Source organism: Thermobia domestica, chromosome 4 (assembly GCF_964235325.1).
Source record: "Thermobia domestica chromosome 4, izTheDome1.hap1.1, whole genome shotgun sequence".
Lineage (NCBI taxonomy): Eukaryota > Metazoa > Arthropoda > Insecta > Zygentoma > Lepismatidae > Thermobia > Thermobia domestica.
Window position 1 is genome coordinate 22,999,290 of NC_137457.1, and position 18,659 is coordinate 23,017,948.

At 35.9% G+C, this 18,659-nt stretch overlaps 1 protein-coding gene across 5 annotated transcripts in view; it reads right to left on the bottom strand.

Annotated features, from left to right (window-relative positions):
• Nucleotides 1-18,659, bottom strand: part of Asap (ArfGAP domain of ASAP) — a 491,638-nt gene that overhangs the window by 74,753 nt on the left and 398,226 nt on the right. For all 5 annotated transcript variants that reach the window (XM_081755329.1, XM_081755332.1, XM_081755328.1 and 2 more), the window contains exon 7: nt 3,870-4,134. In XM_081755329.1, the coding sequence (XP_081611455.1) occupies nt 3,870-4,134 (265 nt within the window). The remainder of the gene's footprint in view (nt 1-3,869; nt 4,135-18,659) is intronic.

Sequence of the window (18,659 nt, forward strand, 5' to 3'; positions counted from 1 at the left end):
GGTAGGGTAGCCGCGAACAGGTGTGCAGCTCCCTTTCATATCTCAAATCCTCTTATTTATTTATTATAATAAGCTGTCGTTATATCTTTTTATACGGGAAGAAAAGGTAAAATAAAATGAACAGAATGACTGCAGTAAAATGGTCCTTGGTTCGAACCCAACGGCGAAAGCTTGTGGTAAGCACTATCATTCGATACTAAAGTTACCGTGCTCGTGGGTTTTCTCGGTGTTCTCCCGTTTCCTCTCACTTTCTTCATTCCACCATTTCTTTCATTTCTCATAATCACCGTCTCCTTTAGCCTGACCGGCATAACCATGGGATGTAAAACTTAAAGATTTCATTTTCGATACTGAAATTTATAGTGGATGACGTTTTGTCTAGAAATTTTCTCAGGGTTGTCCAGTTTATGTACCACCGGCTTTAATCCGTTTTTAGTTCCATGGTTTTCACTTTGTCTGTTTTGGTTTCCATGACTTATTGCCTGTTTCTTTTAGCTTATATGGTATCAATGAGATGTTAAATTATTAGTAGTATTAAAAATTAATGTGGGCTCCCGTCAACACGGATCGAGGAGAAAGTCTCTAGATATAGAGGTTAGCTGTGAATATATTGTATAAGCAGTCGCGGACAGATGATAAGGGGTTGTTCTCCAGCTTGGGTGTTTGCCGTGAGGCTAACAACCTAATCTTTATAAAAAAGCCTCGGACCAGGACTTATAACTTGACGCGATCTCAGTAAAGTAAAATGGACAAGAAATTTGGAACAAGGAATAATATAAGTCGTTATAGGATAGACGCGTTAAAATCTGTAACGATTGAGTTAGAGAAATATAGGATGAACCTAGTAGGACTTCAGGAAGTTAGATGGGAAGGAAAGGAAGCAGTGAAGTCAGGAAATTTTATTTATTTTATTTATTTTTTATTTATTTTTTTATGGGGAAGGAAATAAAAATCACCAACTTAACACAAGGATTTTCGTTCACAAAAGAAGAATATCAGCAATTACATGGGTTGAATTTATGAATGATATTCTTTCTTTTATTACTCTTCAGGGTGGGTGATGTGATATTGTTTTAAATGTAAATGCCCCAACAGAAGATAACGATGATGAAATAAAAGACAGCTTTTACGGAGAAGTAGAACGGGTATTCGACCAACTCCCACATGGAAATTTGCTGGAATCGTAATACTGCAAATTCAGGGTGCGTCAAAATATCAAATAATACTTTCGATAAAGTGGATTCTTTCAAAAATCTAGGATTAATATTAACAGAGCAAAACCATATCTACGGAGAAATTAAATGTCAACTGAAAGCAGAAAATTTGTGTTATTATTCAGTTCAAAATCTTTTGTCGTCGTGAATTCTGCCCAGGAATGTGAAGTTTAAAATATATAAAACTATAATCATGCATGTTGTACTGTATAGTTGCGAAACAGTCGCTTCTCTGAGAAAAGAACGCAGACTACAAATATTTGGGAATAATATGTTGAGTCGAATATTCAAACTCAAGAGGAATGGAAATGGAGAATGGCGAAAACTTCATAACAAGAAACTGCATAATTTGCACAGTTTATCAAACATTGCTGCGATCATCAAGTCTAGGAGGCTCTGGTAACCAGGTTATGTAGCCAAAATGAAAAAACAGGAACGATTTCAAAGTTTTAATTGGAAATTCAATCGGAAAAGACCATTAGGAAGACCTAGGCGCAGATGAAAGGACAATATTAAGATTGATGTCGCAGAAATAAACCAACTAACCAACTCTATGGCCTATGAAACTCGGAGGTTCAACGCCGCGTTCACAAAAGCTCTCCACTGACTTCTATCCTTAACTAACTGCATCCAGTTTCTACTTTGTATTCCTATCTCTGCGAGATCCATCTTAATATTGTCCTCCCATCTGCACCTATGTCTTTCTAATGATCGTTTTCCGATTGGCCTTCCAGTCAAGACTTTGAAAGCGTTTCTACTTTCTTCCATTCTAGCTACATGACCTGCCCACCTAAGCCTCCTAGACTTGACGACCCTAACAATGTTGGGTAAACCGTATAAATTATGTAGTTCCTCGTTATAAAGTTTCCGCCATTCCCCATTCCAGTTCCTCTTGGATCCGAATATTCGTCTTAGGATTTTGTTCTCAAATACTTTCAGTCTATGTTCTTTCCTCAGTGTAAGCGACCATATTTCGCATCCATATAGAACAACTGGCATGATTATCGATTTATATATTTTAAGCTTCAAATTCCTCGACAGAATTCGCGACGACAAGAGATTTTGAACCGAATAGTAACACGAATTCCCTGCTTTTAGTCGGCATTTAATTTCTTCGTGGATATGATTTTCCTCTCTGTTAATATTGATCCTAGATATTTGAAACTATCCACTTTATCAAAAGTATTATTTAATGTTTTAATGCATCTATAATTTGCTGTATTACGGTCCCGACGCACTTCCATGTATTTAGTTTTCTCTGCATTTACTTCTAAACTCATGTCCCTGCAAGCGTTTAATAAGATCTCTGCATTTCTTTCTATTGTTCTCCTATCATCCCCTATTAAATTTACATCATCACCATATGCCATAACCTGGTGAATACCGTTCAACTCTAGGCCCTGGTTGCTATCTTTGATTTTCCTTATAGCGTATTCCAGAACAAAGTGAAATAATAATGGCGACAACGCATCTTCTTGTTTCAGGCCATTTTCGACGTGAAAGCTCGTGGACAAAAATTTTCCTACCTGGACTTTACTTTGGTATTCACATAAACATTTTAATTAATCTAATTAGCTTTCTTGGTATTCCAAGTTCTAGAAGAACGTTGTATAATGTTCCTCTCCTAACCGAGTCGTACGCCTTTCTAAAATCAATAAATAGTTGAAGTACCGGGCTACTGTATTCCCACTTTTTTTCGAGTATTTGGCGAATGGTAAATATTTGGTCGATAGTTGATCGATTTCGTCTAAATCCGCACTGATAATCTCCAATAATTTCATCTGCGTATGGGGTCAATCTTGCTAACAGATTATTTGAAAGGATTTTATAGGATGTTGACAGAAGAGAAATGCCTCAATAATTATTACAGTCAGTTTTGTCGCCTTTCTTGTGAATTGGAACAATGATTGATTCTTTCCATTCTTGTGGCAATTCTTCCTTGTTCCAGATAAGGAGAATGAGTTTGTGTATCTTGTTCCACAATTTTTCGCCTCCAGCTAAAATTAACTCAGCCAGAATTTCATCTACACCCGGAGATTTGTGTTTCTTTAATTTCTTTATAGCGGTTTCTACTTCTATTCGGTTGGGTTCTGGAATACACGGTTCTGCGGTGTGTATCTCCTTTTCTCCACGCACACTAGTTTTTGGGATGTCGCAGAAATAGGAACACAAAGTAGAAAGTGGGCCCAATTGGCTTAAGGATAGAATTCAATGGGTAGCTTCTGTGAACGTGGCATTGAACCTTTGAGTTTCATCGAGCATGGACTGAGATTTTTAGTTTTAAAAATTATATTCAATAATAATTTGTTTTCAGTTTAAGTTCTATAATTCTAAAAGTAAACTTCCTGGCGCTACAGCCCACGAAACTCAGCTAACAACTTTTAGTTATGTATGGTCAGTAACATCGGTCTCATTTCCGCACTCCTAGAGAGAAGTTCGCTACTTTTAAATATAAATATATCCCCAAATGTTTTACGATGCTACATCAGCATAAAAAAACACGCACAACAAAGATACACGTGCCAACTTAACCATTCGACTACACGAAGTCTCTCCTCCACACAGGTGGCAATTTCGCGTATGTTGTCATAACCTTTATACAACACAAACTAAGTAAAAATAAACTCTGAGTTATTACAATTCAGGTGAACTCACAGGATATTAAATCAAAGCACCGTTTGTCGTCTACAACCAGCTTAATTTGGCAAGTGAGAAGATTAATTCTTGTCGGTGGTTTGCTTTCATCTGCGTGGAAAATGTCCAAGAAACCGTCTTGCACTTTACACTTTCTCTTCTGCCACACTTTTCGCATCTTCCCTTCAGACTTCTTCAGAAGATATCCTACTCGAGTGTAGCCATGTTGCTTGTCTCCTTGGAGCTGGTGCAGGGAGTACCCAGTCGCTGGATTACTCGACGTAGACTGTAAAAACAAACAAGAAAAAAATATGAGAAATTATATAGAAAAGAAGTCAAACGTTATATTCAGAGGGAGTCAAACTATAATTATTGGAACATTATGTACGCATATTTGCAATGAAATGAGTTTTAAGAGCGGGTAACATTTTATCACATTTTTCAATCTTCAATGAGCGGGTAACATTTTATCACATCTTTCAATCTTCGGTGAGCGTAAGTCTTACCCATATATTCTAAATAGTTCTCACAAAGACGTTCAAGATTCAATAAATAAGACTTTTGATATCCATCCGTGTTTATTTTATTTAACTGACGTTTCAAAAGCACTGATTGCGTTTGAAAGTCAGTCAAATAAAATAACTAAGGACGGAATATCAAAAGTCTTACCTATGTTCAGTGAACCAGTAAGTCCTACCTAAGTTCAAAATGAAAATGAAATGAAATCGTTAAGTTCAACCGTTGCTCCACGTTGGTACCAGGCCCATCTGATAATGATAATATTTCTAGGACACCACCAAAAATAAAAAAGCAGCACAAACTTTGGCGAAGTTTTGTACTTTTTATACAACTTTTCCGGTTATTTATTGAATGGGCTTCATAATAATAATAATAATAATAAATGAAGAAGAAGAAAACAAACTTTTCAATTGTATCAGTACGTGTAAGTGGTGAATTCAAAAAAGAGGTTTTGTATATTTATTAAAACAGGATAGGATGAGAAAATTGTTTAAAAAGAAATCTCACTAAAAGAAGAAATTTATAACACAGATTTCTGCAACCCGTATTTTGGTGGCAGCGTTTGCTTTTAAGCTAGCGATTATGTGTTTCGTATCGATTTCTCAACAACTGATGCACCTTGAAAGTGTGCCTTTAAAAAAAAAAAAAAATCCCAAGCACAACTTGACAAGAATACAGATTGCACAGACCGAATTAAATTAACACCAAAAGTGTGAGGTTCATATACAGTCCATTTTAGTATTAAAAAAGGGGGAAAAAAAAGGAGCTTCATAAATCAAATATCTTTATTTTCTATTTTTTAGCATTTTAGAAGCTATTGTCGTGGAAAACAAAGAAAAAACAATATTTTTTAAATTCATTACAAAATTATTTTTTGTACTACATTTTTATGCTTTTAGGTAAATGTATAACAAAATAATAATAATAATAACAACAACAACAACAAAAAAAAACGTTTGCATGTAGTCACTTTAAAATGATTTCCATCCGGAACTTAGCTGAAATGTTCTGGTTATTTCTTTTCAAATTGACTCCTCATGCTTATGAAAAGCAGAAATAGAGACTATTTTAAGACGGAGGCACATGTGGAATGGTGGGAATACGGTCAAACATGATTCCCGAATCAGCAGTTCTCAACCGAACTAATCTGGACATAATATTAATTCTAGAATGATAAATGAATAATTAAAAATAACCATAAAAACATTGATATCAACAACGTAATAGAAATCTTTCAGTTTAACGTCCCACAATTATGCCTTTTAGGATAAGGGAGACAGATTATTAAAGCAACTGGTTATGAAGAATCGGTGAAATGAAAACGTGGGAGGAGACTGGAATATCTCGAGAAAAAAACCCACGGATATGATGTTGTCCGTCACAAACATACCTCGCCAGGGGTCGAACCAGAGACCTCACACACCAGAGGCAAGCGCTCTACCACTGAGCCACCGTGACCCCTATACAATGTAATTGTACAGGAGAAATGATATATGAGTAAAGTTTGAAATGGTACTTGCGGCAGTGCCGCTTTCTCTACAGGAGATACTGGAAATATTTTCCTGCGGTCTGAAGACATACGACCTCATGCAGGATGAATACTTGCAAAAATCACAAATAAACTGTGATTTTAATATAACAGTTTCTCTACTGCAAACTGCACAGTTGCTTTTCGGACATCCTATATCCGGGCCTTAAAGGCAGAGGGGAGTAAGTCATTTTTTTTTCCTGAAAATGAGTTATTGCCAAATTTGAAACGCGTATTCTGATATCTCGTATTCTTAGAAAGCTTGTAGTTGTATTATGAATACTTTATATCAAATTTTATTGTTGCTATTTGATAAGTCAGAAGGCACTTAAAAGGCAAAAAGATGTAAGTCACTGTTTTCTGTCTCTCCTGAAAATTTAATAAAAATAACTTACTCCCCTCTGCCTTTAAGATCCGGATATGTCTTCCTGGGTAAGTGGCTAACACTCTTGCTTTCCGCAAGTGTGATCTCGGGTTCGATCTCCGAGAGTGTATTTATGTCGGAAACAAACTGGAGTAGTGGTTCACATTCCACTTTTAAGAAATATGTCTGGTCTCCTATAGTTTCAGTAGTGAAAAAGGAGACTTCAGACTTGTAATAAATCCATTTAAAAAATAACGATTAAATTAATCAGTTAATTTTTAATTTAATCAATGAATTTTTGCAGGGTTTAATTTTAAACCTTAAAAAATGTGCTCAATGCTTTTAATCTCAATCTTATTTCTACATTTTATTTAGCCCTCAACTTTAGAGGAGCATCCAATGCTTTTAATCTCAGTTCCATTTTTTTTTTTTTTCATTTTGCTCCACTAAACAAAAAGTATAAACTATCCCCGTTCCAATGAGATTTCAAAAGCATTGTTTTTGTAACTTTTGGTTCATTAGTCTTTATTAATTTTTTTCATTGTGAAAGACAATAGTCTCTTTCGTCTTCGTACGAAAAGGAAAATGTTCAAACTTGTTGATATGAAGTCAATAAGACGCCTAATCGTCCTGTAACCAACCAAACTGTTGTGAGAGGTTCGGCTGTCTAACAGCAGGCTCTCGATAATCTTTTGTAAATATTTATTTTTATTACTTTTACAGTAAATCGATATGTCACAGGAAAATTTATGTAAAAATGTTTTATTGTCGTCAGGTTTACGTATCTGAACAAGGTTTCATAGCTCTGGTTGGTATGGAAGTGTGTGAAATAATTTACGTTCCCCAAGTTTTGATTCTAACAAACACGTAAGGAAGTTAATGAAAACATTGTAATAAATAAATAAATAAATAAATAAAGAGAAGAAGAAGAAAGTTATAAACTGAATTCTTGAAAGATTATTGAGAAACTTTTATCTGGAAATCAAACTGAATCGAAATCGCTTTTACGATATACCTTTCAACCTTATTGTTTAACAGATAAAAATGACAGATGACACAATATCTACAACAAGAATTTTAGGAATGATCCAAAAAAATGGATCAAAAGATTGCGATCTTGGTCAATAATTAGTTTTTGGATCAGGGACCACAAAATTTTTGAACGGCCCCTAAATCAAGTTTTCGAATTTTCTACGGAATAAGCACATCATATTGAGTTAAGTGATAGTTTGGGTTTGGCTACATTATATGTAGTTCTCCAGATATAAGGCTTACAAGAAAATTTTTGTTGAAATATATATATAGGATCTTTTGATCCAAAAACAGAAAGAATAAAAGAAAAAAGTTACGAAATGAATTCTTGAGAAATTTTTGAAAAATCTTTATAAACGTAAGCGAAATCACTTTTACGACTTATCTTTCGATCTTATTGTTTTACCGATAAAGATGATAGATGATACAGTATGTACAAAAAGATAACGTGATATTCATCATCATCATCATAGGTATTCTGCCATTATTGGCAGGTCACTTGCCGCAGCTGAGAAGCTTCCATGCTCTACGGTCCTCCGCTAACTTATTCGTCTTCGCGTATGATCTTTCTGTTTTTATATCATCCATTAATTGTAGTCTCCTTTGCCCCCTACCTCTCTTTCCTGCCACCATACCCTCTAGGACGTCCCTCATGATACAATCTCTTCTTACGCAATGTCCCAACCAGTTTCTCTTCCTCTTCCTAATAATATCTAAAAGTGTTCTTTTCTCACCCACCATTTCTAACACTCTCTCATTCGTTTTCCGCTCGACCGAACTAATTCATTCCATTCTTCTTCACACCCACATTTCGAAGGCTTCCAGTCGATTTTCATCACCTTTATGTAATGTCCACGTTTCTGCCCCATACAGTACAACACTCCACACGAAGCATTTTATGAGTCTTTTTCTCAACTCTTTATTCAAGGTCCCACAAAACAGACTTTTCTTCCTCCTAAAGGCTTCTTTCGCCATTCCTATCTTTGCTTTTATTTCACGTTCGCACTTCATGTTATTACTAAGAATACTACCCAGATATCGAAAACTATTCACTTGTTCTATTTTCTCCCCTCCTACTTTTATATTTGACACCGACCCCTTCGTTCCAATCACCATGGCTTTTGTCTTTCTAACATTTATTTTCATCCCATATTCTTCAAAGCCCTTTCTCATTTTTTCTAACATTTTTTTGATAACGTGATATTAGAAAAACAAAAATTACAGGATTTCTAAATTGTAAATGAACTGCATTACTAAACAGTGGCAGGAGAGAGAGAGAGAGCAGCTATCTGCCAACCAATGTACATTTCAACAGCAGCGGAAAAAAAAATAAACTGCCAAAAGTTCATCACAGTGCCTGCATTAATAATTGAAAAAGTCCAACGGCGCCAATTCCTTCTCGCATCTCATTACGAAAACTTTGCTTTCACAACCAACAGAACTTCGTATCTTCCGCGAGCACTCGCCACTTCTTGCAAATTAAACAAACAACGCTGAAGCATAAAGATGAAAGTATAAAATATTAAAACACTAGTACATGGTAAATATTTGTCAGGAGAAATATTTGCACAAAATTCAAAGCAGTACGAGACGAAAAAATGTTAGATGTAGAATAAACGAGAGCAGACTGTCCATTACATGTACGAGTATTAACTTTAAAGTTGACCATTTGAAACGAACTTCAGGGCATCAGCAAAAAACCTGTATTGAGTTTACACTTTCATTTGAAAAAAAAAAAAATCTGATTTTTCATTACTACCATGACCTGTATCTCTAGTAACAGTAAATAAAAATTCTCATTCCTGAAAACTTGAATATGAAACTGAGTTGAGTTGATTTTGAGTTTAACGTCCCTTTCAGCAGCGAGGCTATATGACACGTAGACCTACTGATTAACGTGGAATCCGAACCACATATGCTCCCGCCGGGAATTGAATCCGGGTCTCCCACGCCAAAGGCACGTTCCCGCTTAGCCACGAAGGAGCTCCGAACACGAAACTGTAAACTTAAATTCTCATTCTAGAACATGAAGTTAAATTCTACACAAGAGTAAAGAAGCTCGTTCGTAGTTTTTATTGGCATTACTCGAGCACAGGGTTCTACCAAATTTCGACACATTTCTTAAATTCTCAGGTTAGGTTAGAGTTTTGTATTTCTTTTAGCAGAGCATGTACTAAATGAGGAGCCCCACTACTACTTGTAGATTGACTTCAGAAGGTCTCAGTATAAATACGGTGTAGACGTATAGCATAAAAACTACAGTCCGTAAAACTCAAATCAACTTATGCAAGGAGGCCATGAAAAAGCACGAATGCTATCTAACCAAGCCTCACGGCAGAAGTGCGCAGGGGGACCCGAGCGGTAGCGAGAGGGTACGTTCGTAGGGAGCAGGCGCGTCAGCGACGGAAGGTGTACGCATACACGAGGATGGTGGAAGAGCACATTATACATACAATATTTTCACTGTTACTTAAAATTTATTTCAACATGTTCTGCACTGACAGTAATTACTTATATTCACACACTCATTCCTTCACCAAAAATCACATCGTATTTTACCTATAAATTTTCTATTTAGTAGAACCGTCTGCTTGAGTGGACCCTTTCTATTTACTAATTTTATTATGTAGCAACAGCTTTTTGACTGTGTGTGGAAATGTTTTAAAAATGTTCGAAGTGTATTACTTCATTGCCAGTTTGTAGAGTGACTGACGGTTCAAGATCAGTAATAGAATACCTCTTTAATATATTTAATTGTGTGCTCGTTATTTAAAAACTTACTTAGAAACACATGCAAAGGGTATTTGGCACTGGACGATATATAAGCCTATTTGTAAATAACAAAAATACTAACTTTGTAAAACATAAAATGAAATCCTTAAGTTTTACGTCCCACGATTATGTTGGCTAGGCTGAACGAGACGGTGACGATGAGAAATAAATGAAATTGTGAAATAAAGAAAGTGGCAGGAAACGGGAGAACCCCGAGAAAACCCACGCACACGGTGTTTGTCCATCACAAAGTTCACTTGGCGTGAGCTGGGATCGAATCAAAGACCCCATGTACCAGAGGTGAGCCCTACTACTGACCCACCGTGACCCCTAGTACTAACCTTGTGTCTGTACAAAAAGAGTATCTTCTTTAAATAATGTCAGTTGAATTCCTAAGCTAAACCTATTGTAGATCCTCTCATTTGAGAACTATCCCATAACAGAAGGACATCGTTACTTGCAAAGACAATTCCGAAATACCAGAAAACTGTGAAATCTTGTACACTTCTTTAATGAAAACTTTTATGGAGCGTTTATCTATTACACTGAGTAGAAAGCTGCCTGTGAGTGAAGATAGCGGTAATAACAAAAGTCAAAAACATTCATACTTCAGCACAATTGGGCATCGGCTTGAAACACATGTCCTAATCTTCAAGTCTGAACCTATTAACTTATATTTGAAGACAAAATTGTGATGCAGTGTGAATGTTTTTTTTTTTTTTTTTTAACTTCTTTTATTCTGGTTTTTAACAGTATCTTCATTCACAAAAATTTTCATTGAGTAACTGTATAAGATTTTACATTTTTTTGGAGTTTCGGAAATGTTTTCTCAGCAAGCTTTCCAGTAACAGCGTCATTCTATAATGGAATAATTCTTAGATGAAAGAATGTACAAAAGATGACGAAGTTCACAAAGTTAATGATTCACGTAGCAGAGATTAATAAAATAGATTAAAGGATATTTATTTTCTTTAATGGATGCAAGGTTAATAGTATTTTTATTTACAAAAAAAAAAAAAATCATTAACCATAAACTAGGATAAGGAGGAAACCTTAGTATCAAATTACAAACTTATCCCATCATTTATTACACAGAATGGATAAGCAGAATTTCACACTTCGTCTTTTACGGAGCAGGAAGTTTCTTCTCAGATGCATCCAGACTTGGTTGTGGACAAACACCGTGTACGTTGGATTTCTCAGGGGTTTCCCGTTTCCTCGCACTTTCTTGATTACACCATTTCATTCACTTCTCGTCACCACCGTCTCTTTTAGCCTAGCCGGCATAATCGTGGGACGTAAAACTGAAAGATTTCATTTCATTTCTTTCAAAAGTGTTTGAATCATCTGTAGTAGGGGAGCTTAAGGCAAAAAAATGGCCAAACCCTACACTTTGTGTTAAAAAGGTGCCACTCGGATATGTTGTTCCCCTGATCCAACTAAGCAGGAATCGAAGTGGCCCCATTCCGACAGGTGGCCAAAATCCAATATGGCGGCTATCAAAGATGGCCGCCTCTGCGAATTCATAGTGTTGGTTTTAGAGGCATATATCTCCTTAACTAATAGTTCAATCTTCACGATTCAAAAACTAAACGACGTAGAAGATAACAGAGTCTAATAAATTAACAAAAGTTTTTACCTAACACTGAAATTAACACCTACAGAAATTATTTAATTTGGAACTTTACATTTTTTATGATGGAGTTTACTCATATCTTTTAAAATAACAAGTAAACGGCTAGGATTATCGAAAAAGGTGTCGTATAACTTTTTAAATAGTATTAAATTATCTTTCGTATGATGTATATTTCATTCAGATTGGTTAATAAAGAACGAAGTTATGACAATTTAAATATTCGCATTGAGTCGATTAATTTTCCCAAATGTCGAGCGAGAGTTCATTTACCGTAATAAAACATCAGTGATAGATGCTGCATTGTACGAAACAAATCATTCTCTTATAATGTGTTCGTCATAAGTCCCATTTTCACCAGAGCACGAGACAGCCTGACCGAGCCCGGTTATATGAATCCAATATGGCGGCCATTAATTATCATCCATAAAGATAAGTCTTTTTTGAAATATTTATTGAAGTATCTAGATTTATAAACAAGTACGACAAAGTAATAACAAACATTTTTCTCTCCCCCATCCTTCTGCCCCACAGAGTAATTATCGGAAGGAATGAACTCCAAATCATGTTTCGAAATACGTCAAAAGAATCGGATAGAACTGAGTGTTTAAAAACCTTGGAGTAATAACAACTGCACTATTCTCGAAGTATTTACATTGAAGGTAACAATGGCGTAAATCCCGTGTAATGTTTCCGCGGGAATAGTTCGGAATCCCACAAAAAGGAAAAGTTTGAGGCGCCTCCACAATTCTTGTGTTACCAAGAAGTAGTCGATTCAAAATGAGCGATGTTTTTAAATTGTACAAACCACGGTTAATGACGATCATGAAGAAGCCTGAATCAGAAGAAATAGAAGATCATAGTACAAGATTTCGTGAAAGGATTCTTCGTCACAGGCCAGAGCTAACAGCTCATCTTTCCGGTAGAGATGTTTTGCTTTCAGAAGGATCTGACATAATAAGTGAGCTGGAGAAAGACATTGATGAAGATGCTATGGCACTAAGTCGTGTGTTAAGATGCTTCGAAAGGATATGGCAAACCACAAGAGTCATTTTGCAGGAAAATTTGAGAATCACTGCCATGAAGATTCTGTTCCTCCTTCACTAATAGCTGCTGTTAATATGTTACTTATGATTCATCTGTCACCCCTGATAGCAACGCAAGTCAAGCAACTTCAAGTTTATCGCCTAATAGCAAGCCAACTTATAGTTTATAACTTCTATCAGAAAGCAGGCGATATTGAAACAGAAGCATCAAGGCATAAAGCAATCGCGAGCCACTTCTTCCTCTCTATGTTGGGCTGAGCGTGTATGCTAAAACTCGTAAAAAATCTCTCATAAATGAACTGTATTCACAAGGCAATTCGTCTACACGTGTACAGAAAATATCTTCAAGTCTTTCTCAGTGCTTGATAAATCAAAGTGACGAAATGGGTTTGTCCTTCCAATCTTCATCGAGGTATTTTAACCGTTGCAGCATTAGCTAATATTGACTACAATCCTTCTAGCACAACATCAAAGGATTCTTTTCATGGTACGAGCATTTCTATTTTCCAGCATCCTTCTAAAGATAACCATGGCATTTGACGTGACCATGTCTCACTGGATAAGTGAATATAAAAATGAGAACTGCTCCTGCTCTCCCCAATAATTATGCTCTAGTACAGAGATGCAAATAAGCAACAAAATTTTACTTACCCAAGAAAAAAGCTACTAGCCTACATCCCACAATAGAAATCATTTACTTACCTTGGTTATGATATTAAATACTCGCCCGCACCGATGAACCACTCGCCCCGGGCGAGTGCTTATTTGCATCCCTGCTCTAGTACCTCCTGCTTATATCACTAATAAGGAACCAGTTTTACCTCAACAGAATCCGCAGTTTGTAGAGAAAGTTCTTCCGCGAAATGGATTTTTCACAGAAGAAAAAAACTGGGAGTGTTGGTTTGAAGCATGCTTAGAAAATGACACTATTTGCACTTGGTCTGTACACCATGCCTCGAAAACTGAAACTCTGCAAATCCCAAGTATATGCTGCCTGCTTCCGTTCTTTAAGGAATACTCTAAATCTGTTGCCATGGTACGGCACGAAATGAATGTTCTACGAGAACTTAAAGACAAAGTCAACAAAGGACAAGTTTCGGTTCTTGTAATGGATCAACCACTATTTGCCTTGGGGAAACGAATTCAATGGAATCGGCCAGAGTTATATGGCGAAGATCATCAAATTCTGATGCTGGGAGGATTGCACATTGAACAACCCTTCCTGCATCTTAATGGCAAATGGTTAGATGGAAGTGGTTGGGTAGAAATTTTATACAAGTTAGATGTAGCAACACCAGGAACCGCTGACAGTATATTGAAAGTAACTCACATTACCAAAGCTCGTTTTGCTCATCAGATTACTCTGACAGTTTTACATCATTTGCTGCGTGATGCATATCAGAATTCTTCATCAGGGCAATCTTTCAATGACTAGTATACTGAAGAGGAATCATCGTGTCCAACGTTTAAGTTTTGGATAATATATTTCCGTCTCGTGATTTTACTCTTAATTTACATCAGAGGCATACGTCAAGAAAATTTTAAGCTCTACATTGAAACACTAAAACTAATGGCACAATTGTTTTTCGCAATGGACCACCTTAACTATGCTCGTTGGCTTCCCGTTCGCATTTTTGATTTGAAGAAGTTGGAAGAAACATATCCTGAGATTATGCTTTCGAAATGGGTTACTTTGTGATAAGAAAGACATCAAAATCTTTCTCTGCAATAGCTATAGATCGGCTCACGAACAGAATAACAAAATTATAAAAGGGGGTGGCGGGGCGATTGGTCTCTTACACGACGACAATGCTCTTGTCAAATGGATGACAGCGGGACCAGAAATTAGTAGACTAATTAATGAATTCAAAATGTCATATAATGAATATGATCCTGATGATAAGCACCATGAAGATTACTCGTCGATGCAAGAAAGATTTAAATCGTCTGTTGAAAAGATGAAAGAAGTTTTCGTCGAATTGGGGAATCCGTTTGAAGAAAATAATGGACTTGTTAATGTTGCTTCCAGAATCATCTATAGCGGTGATATAATTGAATCCCTATATTTAGCAGAAGAAAAAGGGTCTAATATGTACAAGGAATTTGTGCAAGAAAGATTAGTAGAATGTACCAAGCCATTCTTTTTGCCCATGAAAAAAATCTTCTCTAGTGCTTCATTCTTCCCTTCAAAAGAATAAAACAAATAGAAATTAAATAAAATTACTTAAGATGGACGTTGAGCTATTCTCTCGCTTAATACGCGTCAATCAAACAAGACGACTTGACTTGGCTGAATTCTTTCAGCACGAGAGTCAACCAATTCCACAGTCTCTCTGCCATAATTCACAATCTTCATAAAAGTCAGACTTAGTTATGCTTCTAGAGAGTGAAGCCAACATCAAAGAAGAATTTCCTAATTCTTGTGATGTTTTATTATTTGATGCAGCAGTTTTGGTTCACATTTTGCAACTAGCATCAGTAGAAACATTTTGTGATTATTTCCAGTGTAATTTCTTCAAATATGTTCAAAGAGAAGCAGACAAATTCCATGCAAAGCAAATGGATCTGATATGGGATAGATACTCTTCAAAGCGCATAAATTCTTCCCCAAGAGAAAGCAGGGGTGTAGGAGTAAGGACAAAAGTAACTCCAACTACACCAATTCCTAGCAAGTGGAACGATTTCCTTCGTAATGACGCAAATAAAGAACTGTTCCTTTTTCTGGAAAAGTCTATGTGTGAAAAGGAAGGAAGTAACTTTGAGGTAGCAACCAGTAATGGATATCACATAGAAACTTCAAGAAATCTTCCAACATTTTCAAACAAATCATCAGGAAATCATTTAGAAGAAGCTGATAGTAGGATCATGTTACATTGCTTTGATGCAGCATTAAATGCACACAAGAAGATAGTTATCCACACAGTAGATATAGATGTTATAATACTTGCTGTATCGTTTTTCTACGACTTTGAGCGACACAGTTTAGAAGAATTATGGATATCTTTCGGCACCAAGAAACATCATTGATTTCTCCCAGTTCATCATATTTCAAAAGCATTAGGAAAAGAAAACTCAACTGCGTTACGAGGCCTCCACGCGTTTAGAGGATGTGATACAGTGTCATACTTTCTCGGACATGGAAAATTATAAGTATGGAAAACACGGCTTTTGTATCCAGAGGTGACGACAGCTTTCCTAACTATTTTACACCCTGTAATCAACATAGGCAAAAATTGTTTTAATTCACTGCAACGATATGTTGTCCTATTATATTCAAAAACAAGTGAAAAATGTAAAGTTAATGAAGCCCAGCGAGAATTCTTTTTGGAAAAGGCAGACCTCTTATTGCACTTTCTCCAACTTGTGATGCCTTGCTTCTTCACCCCAAGCGTGCAGCATACCAAGCTGGACAAATCTGGGGCCAGGCAATAAAGAACATAGCACATATTCCTTTACCAGTAAACTAAGGATGGACTGAAAATGGAAGTGAACTTTCTCCAACATGGACTTCCTTTCCAGTTGTATACAAAACATGTAGGAAACTCTTTTTGAAATGTGCCTGCAAGACATGTACCCCAAGATGTCGTTGTAGAAGTGCAAACGTCCCGTGTTGCTTTTTTGTTCTATGTGTAGTGGAACATGTGGAAAGGTGATGGAAACTGAAAACGAAGATCTAGACCAATAGAACTTTCATGTAGTAGAATTCATTATTTTTGAAAATTCAGTTGATCCACCGTAAATTTACACCACGTTGGAAACGTACCAATAAATAGATAAACTTTGTGAATTTCAAATTATCGAACCAAGTGTTTGTGTTGTGTTTCTGTTCTTACAATACGAAAGAAATTATTTACTTAATAATTTATAACAATATATTGCTTTATGTAATTTCCTTATAATATTGTAAAGGATATAAAGCCAATATCTATGGTTTAAAGACAGAACTTACTTCTTAGTCTTCCTGTGCAGTTCCTTTTTCAATTCAGAAGAAACCATATAACTTTTCTATCGTGACGCTACACACGTAATTTCTTAAGATATTCTTAAACTTGATTCATGTGTAAAAGTGAATAGTAATAGAGGAGGTGATATTACTTTGTTCGTATTCGTTTACAAATCTAGATACTCGGGCAAACAATATTTCGAAAGAAACTAATTTTTATGAACCATAATTAATGGCCGCCATATTGAATTCATTACCGGGCTTCCCAGTAGGCCCGTAGCCAGCTCAAAAATGTAGGGGGGGCGATCCAGCCATATTATAGTTCATTTGCAAGCCTACCGTGAAATTTTTAGGGGGACAGCAAAAATTTAGTGGGGACCGGCCCCCTAGACCCCCCTGGATACGGGCCTGTTGGTCAGGCTACTTTGTGCTTCTGGTGAAAGTGGGACTTATGAAGAACACATTATAAGAGAATGATTTGTTTCGTACAATGCAGCATCTATCACTGATGTTTTATTACGGTAAATGAACTCTCGCTCGACATTTGGGAAAATTAATCGACTCAATGCGAATATTTAAATTGTCATAACTTCGTTCTTTATTAACCAATCTGAATGAAATATACATCATACGAAAGATAATTTAATACTATTTAAAAAGTTATACGACACCTTTTTCGATAATCCTAGCCGTTTACTTGTTATTTTAAAAAATATGAGTAAACTCCATCATAAAAAATGTAAAGTTCCAAATTAAATAATTTCTGTAGGTGTTAATTTCAGTGTTAGGTAAAAACTTTTGTTAATTTATTAGACTCTGTTATCTTCTACGTCGTTTAGTTTTTGAATCGTGAAGATTGAACTATTAGTTAAGGAGATATATGCCTCTAAAACCAACACTATGAATTCGCAGAGGCGGCCATCTTTGATAGCCGCCATATTGGATTCTGGCCACCTGTCGGAGTGGGGCCACTTCGATTCCTGCTTAGTTGGATCAGGGGAACAACATATCCGAGTGGCACCTTTTTAACACAAAGTGCAGGATATTTCCCCTAAGCTCCCCTACTACTGGCTATACTAGCAATAGAAAAATGACCTGAATGTGAAGTTGAGTTTTGAAAATGTGTTGAGAGCCTTTCCTAGTACAAAAGCAAGATGATGATAATTTTTTTTCTAGTGGAATTGTAGGTATTGTTAAAGTTCTATCCTAGAGTCACACTAAAATTATTTGTTTTTCGTGAATTTTTGTGCTCTTTTTTATTTCACATAACTGAATACGAACAAATAACAGACGGATCTTAATTTTCAACATTTTTTTTAACAAATTTTCCTTGGCCAAAGGAAGTAAAATAGCTAAATAGGGTCTGTTTACGCCGTACAATAAATATTGTACTTAGTTATTGGCAATTATTTATAAGAACTATATTGTTATTGTAACAAAATGTTAGGTTTAACTTTTTTTCATTGTTGCACCTGTTACTATCACGCTGCACTTAATTTGACAGGAATGAGGATGAAACTTAATTAAAATTAGTTTCTACGAAATCGCACTGTACAATGGTTTTTCTGTTATAAAATCTATAATATCACCACTTAATAGGAAGGGTACATAATTGCATTTGGAGTGTACATTGCGAGCAAACAATGCAGTATATTCTGGCTATACCAGTCAGTAATGCTCATACTGAACGAGTGTTTGGTGTAATGGAAGCTTTATGGACAGATGATACAAAAAAAAAAAGAATAGCCCAGATGACAGAAACCTGTTCAGATGAACCTAAAATTTACTTATCCAGATTTCCACAAAAGGGTTCTGAGAACCACATACGTGCAGCGAGGAGATCCAGAAAAATATACAGGGTTATTCAAAAAGAAAGAACAGATTTCAAACATGTATTTCTTCCAAACTACAAAAGATAGAAACATGATTCGAACGTTACTTGATTAAGAAAAGTTTACAATTTATTGTTAGTAA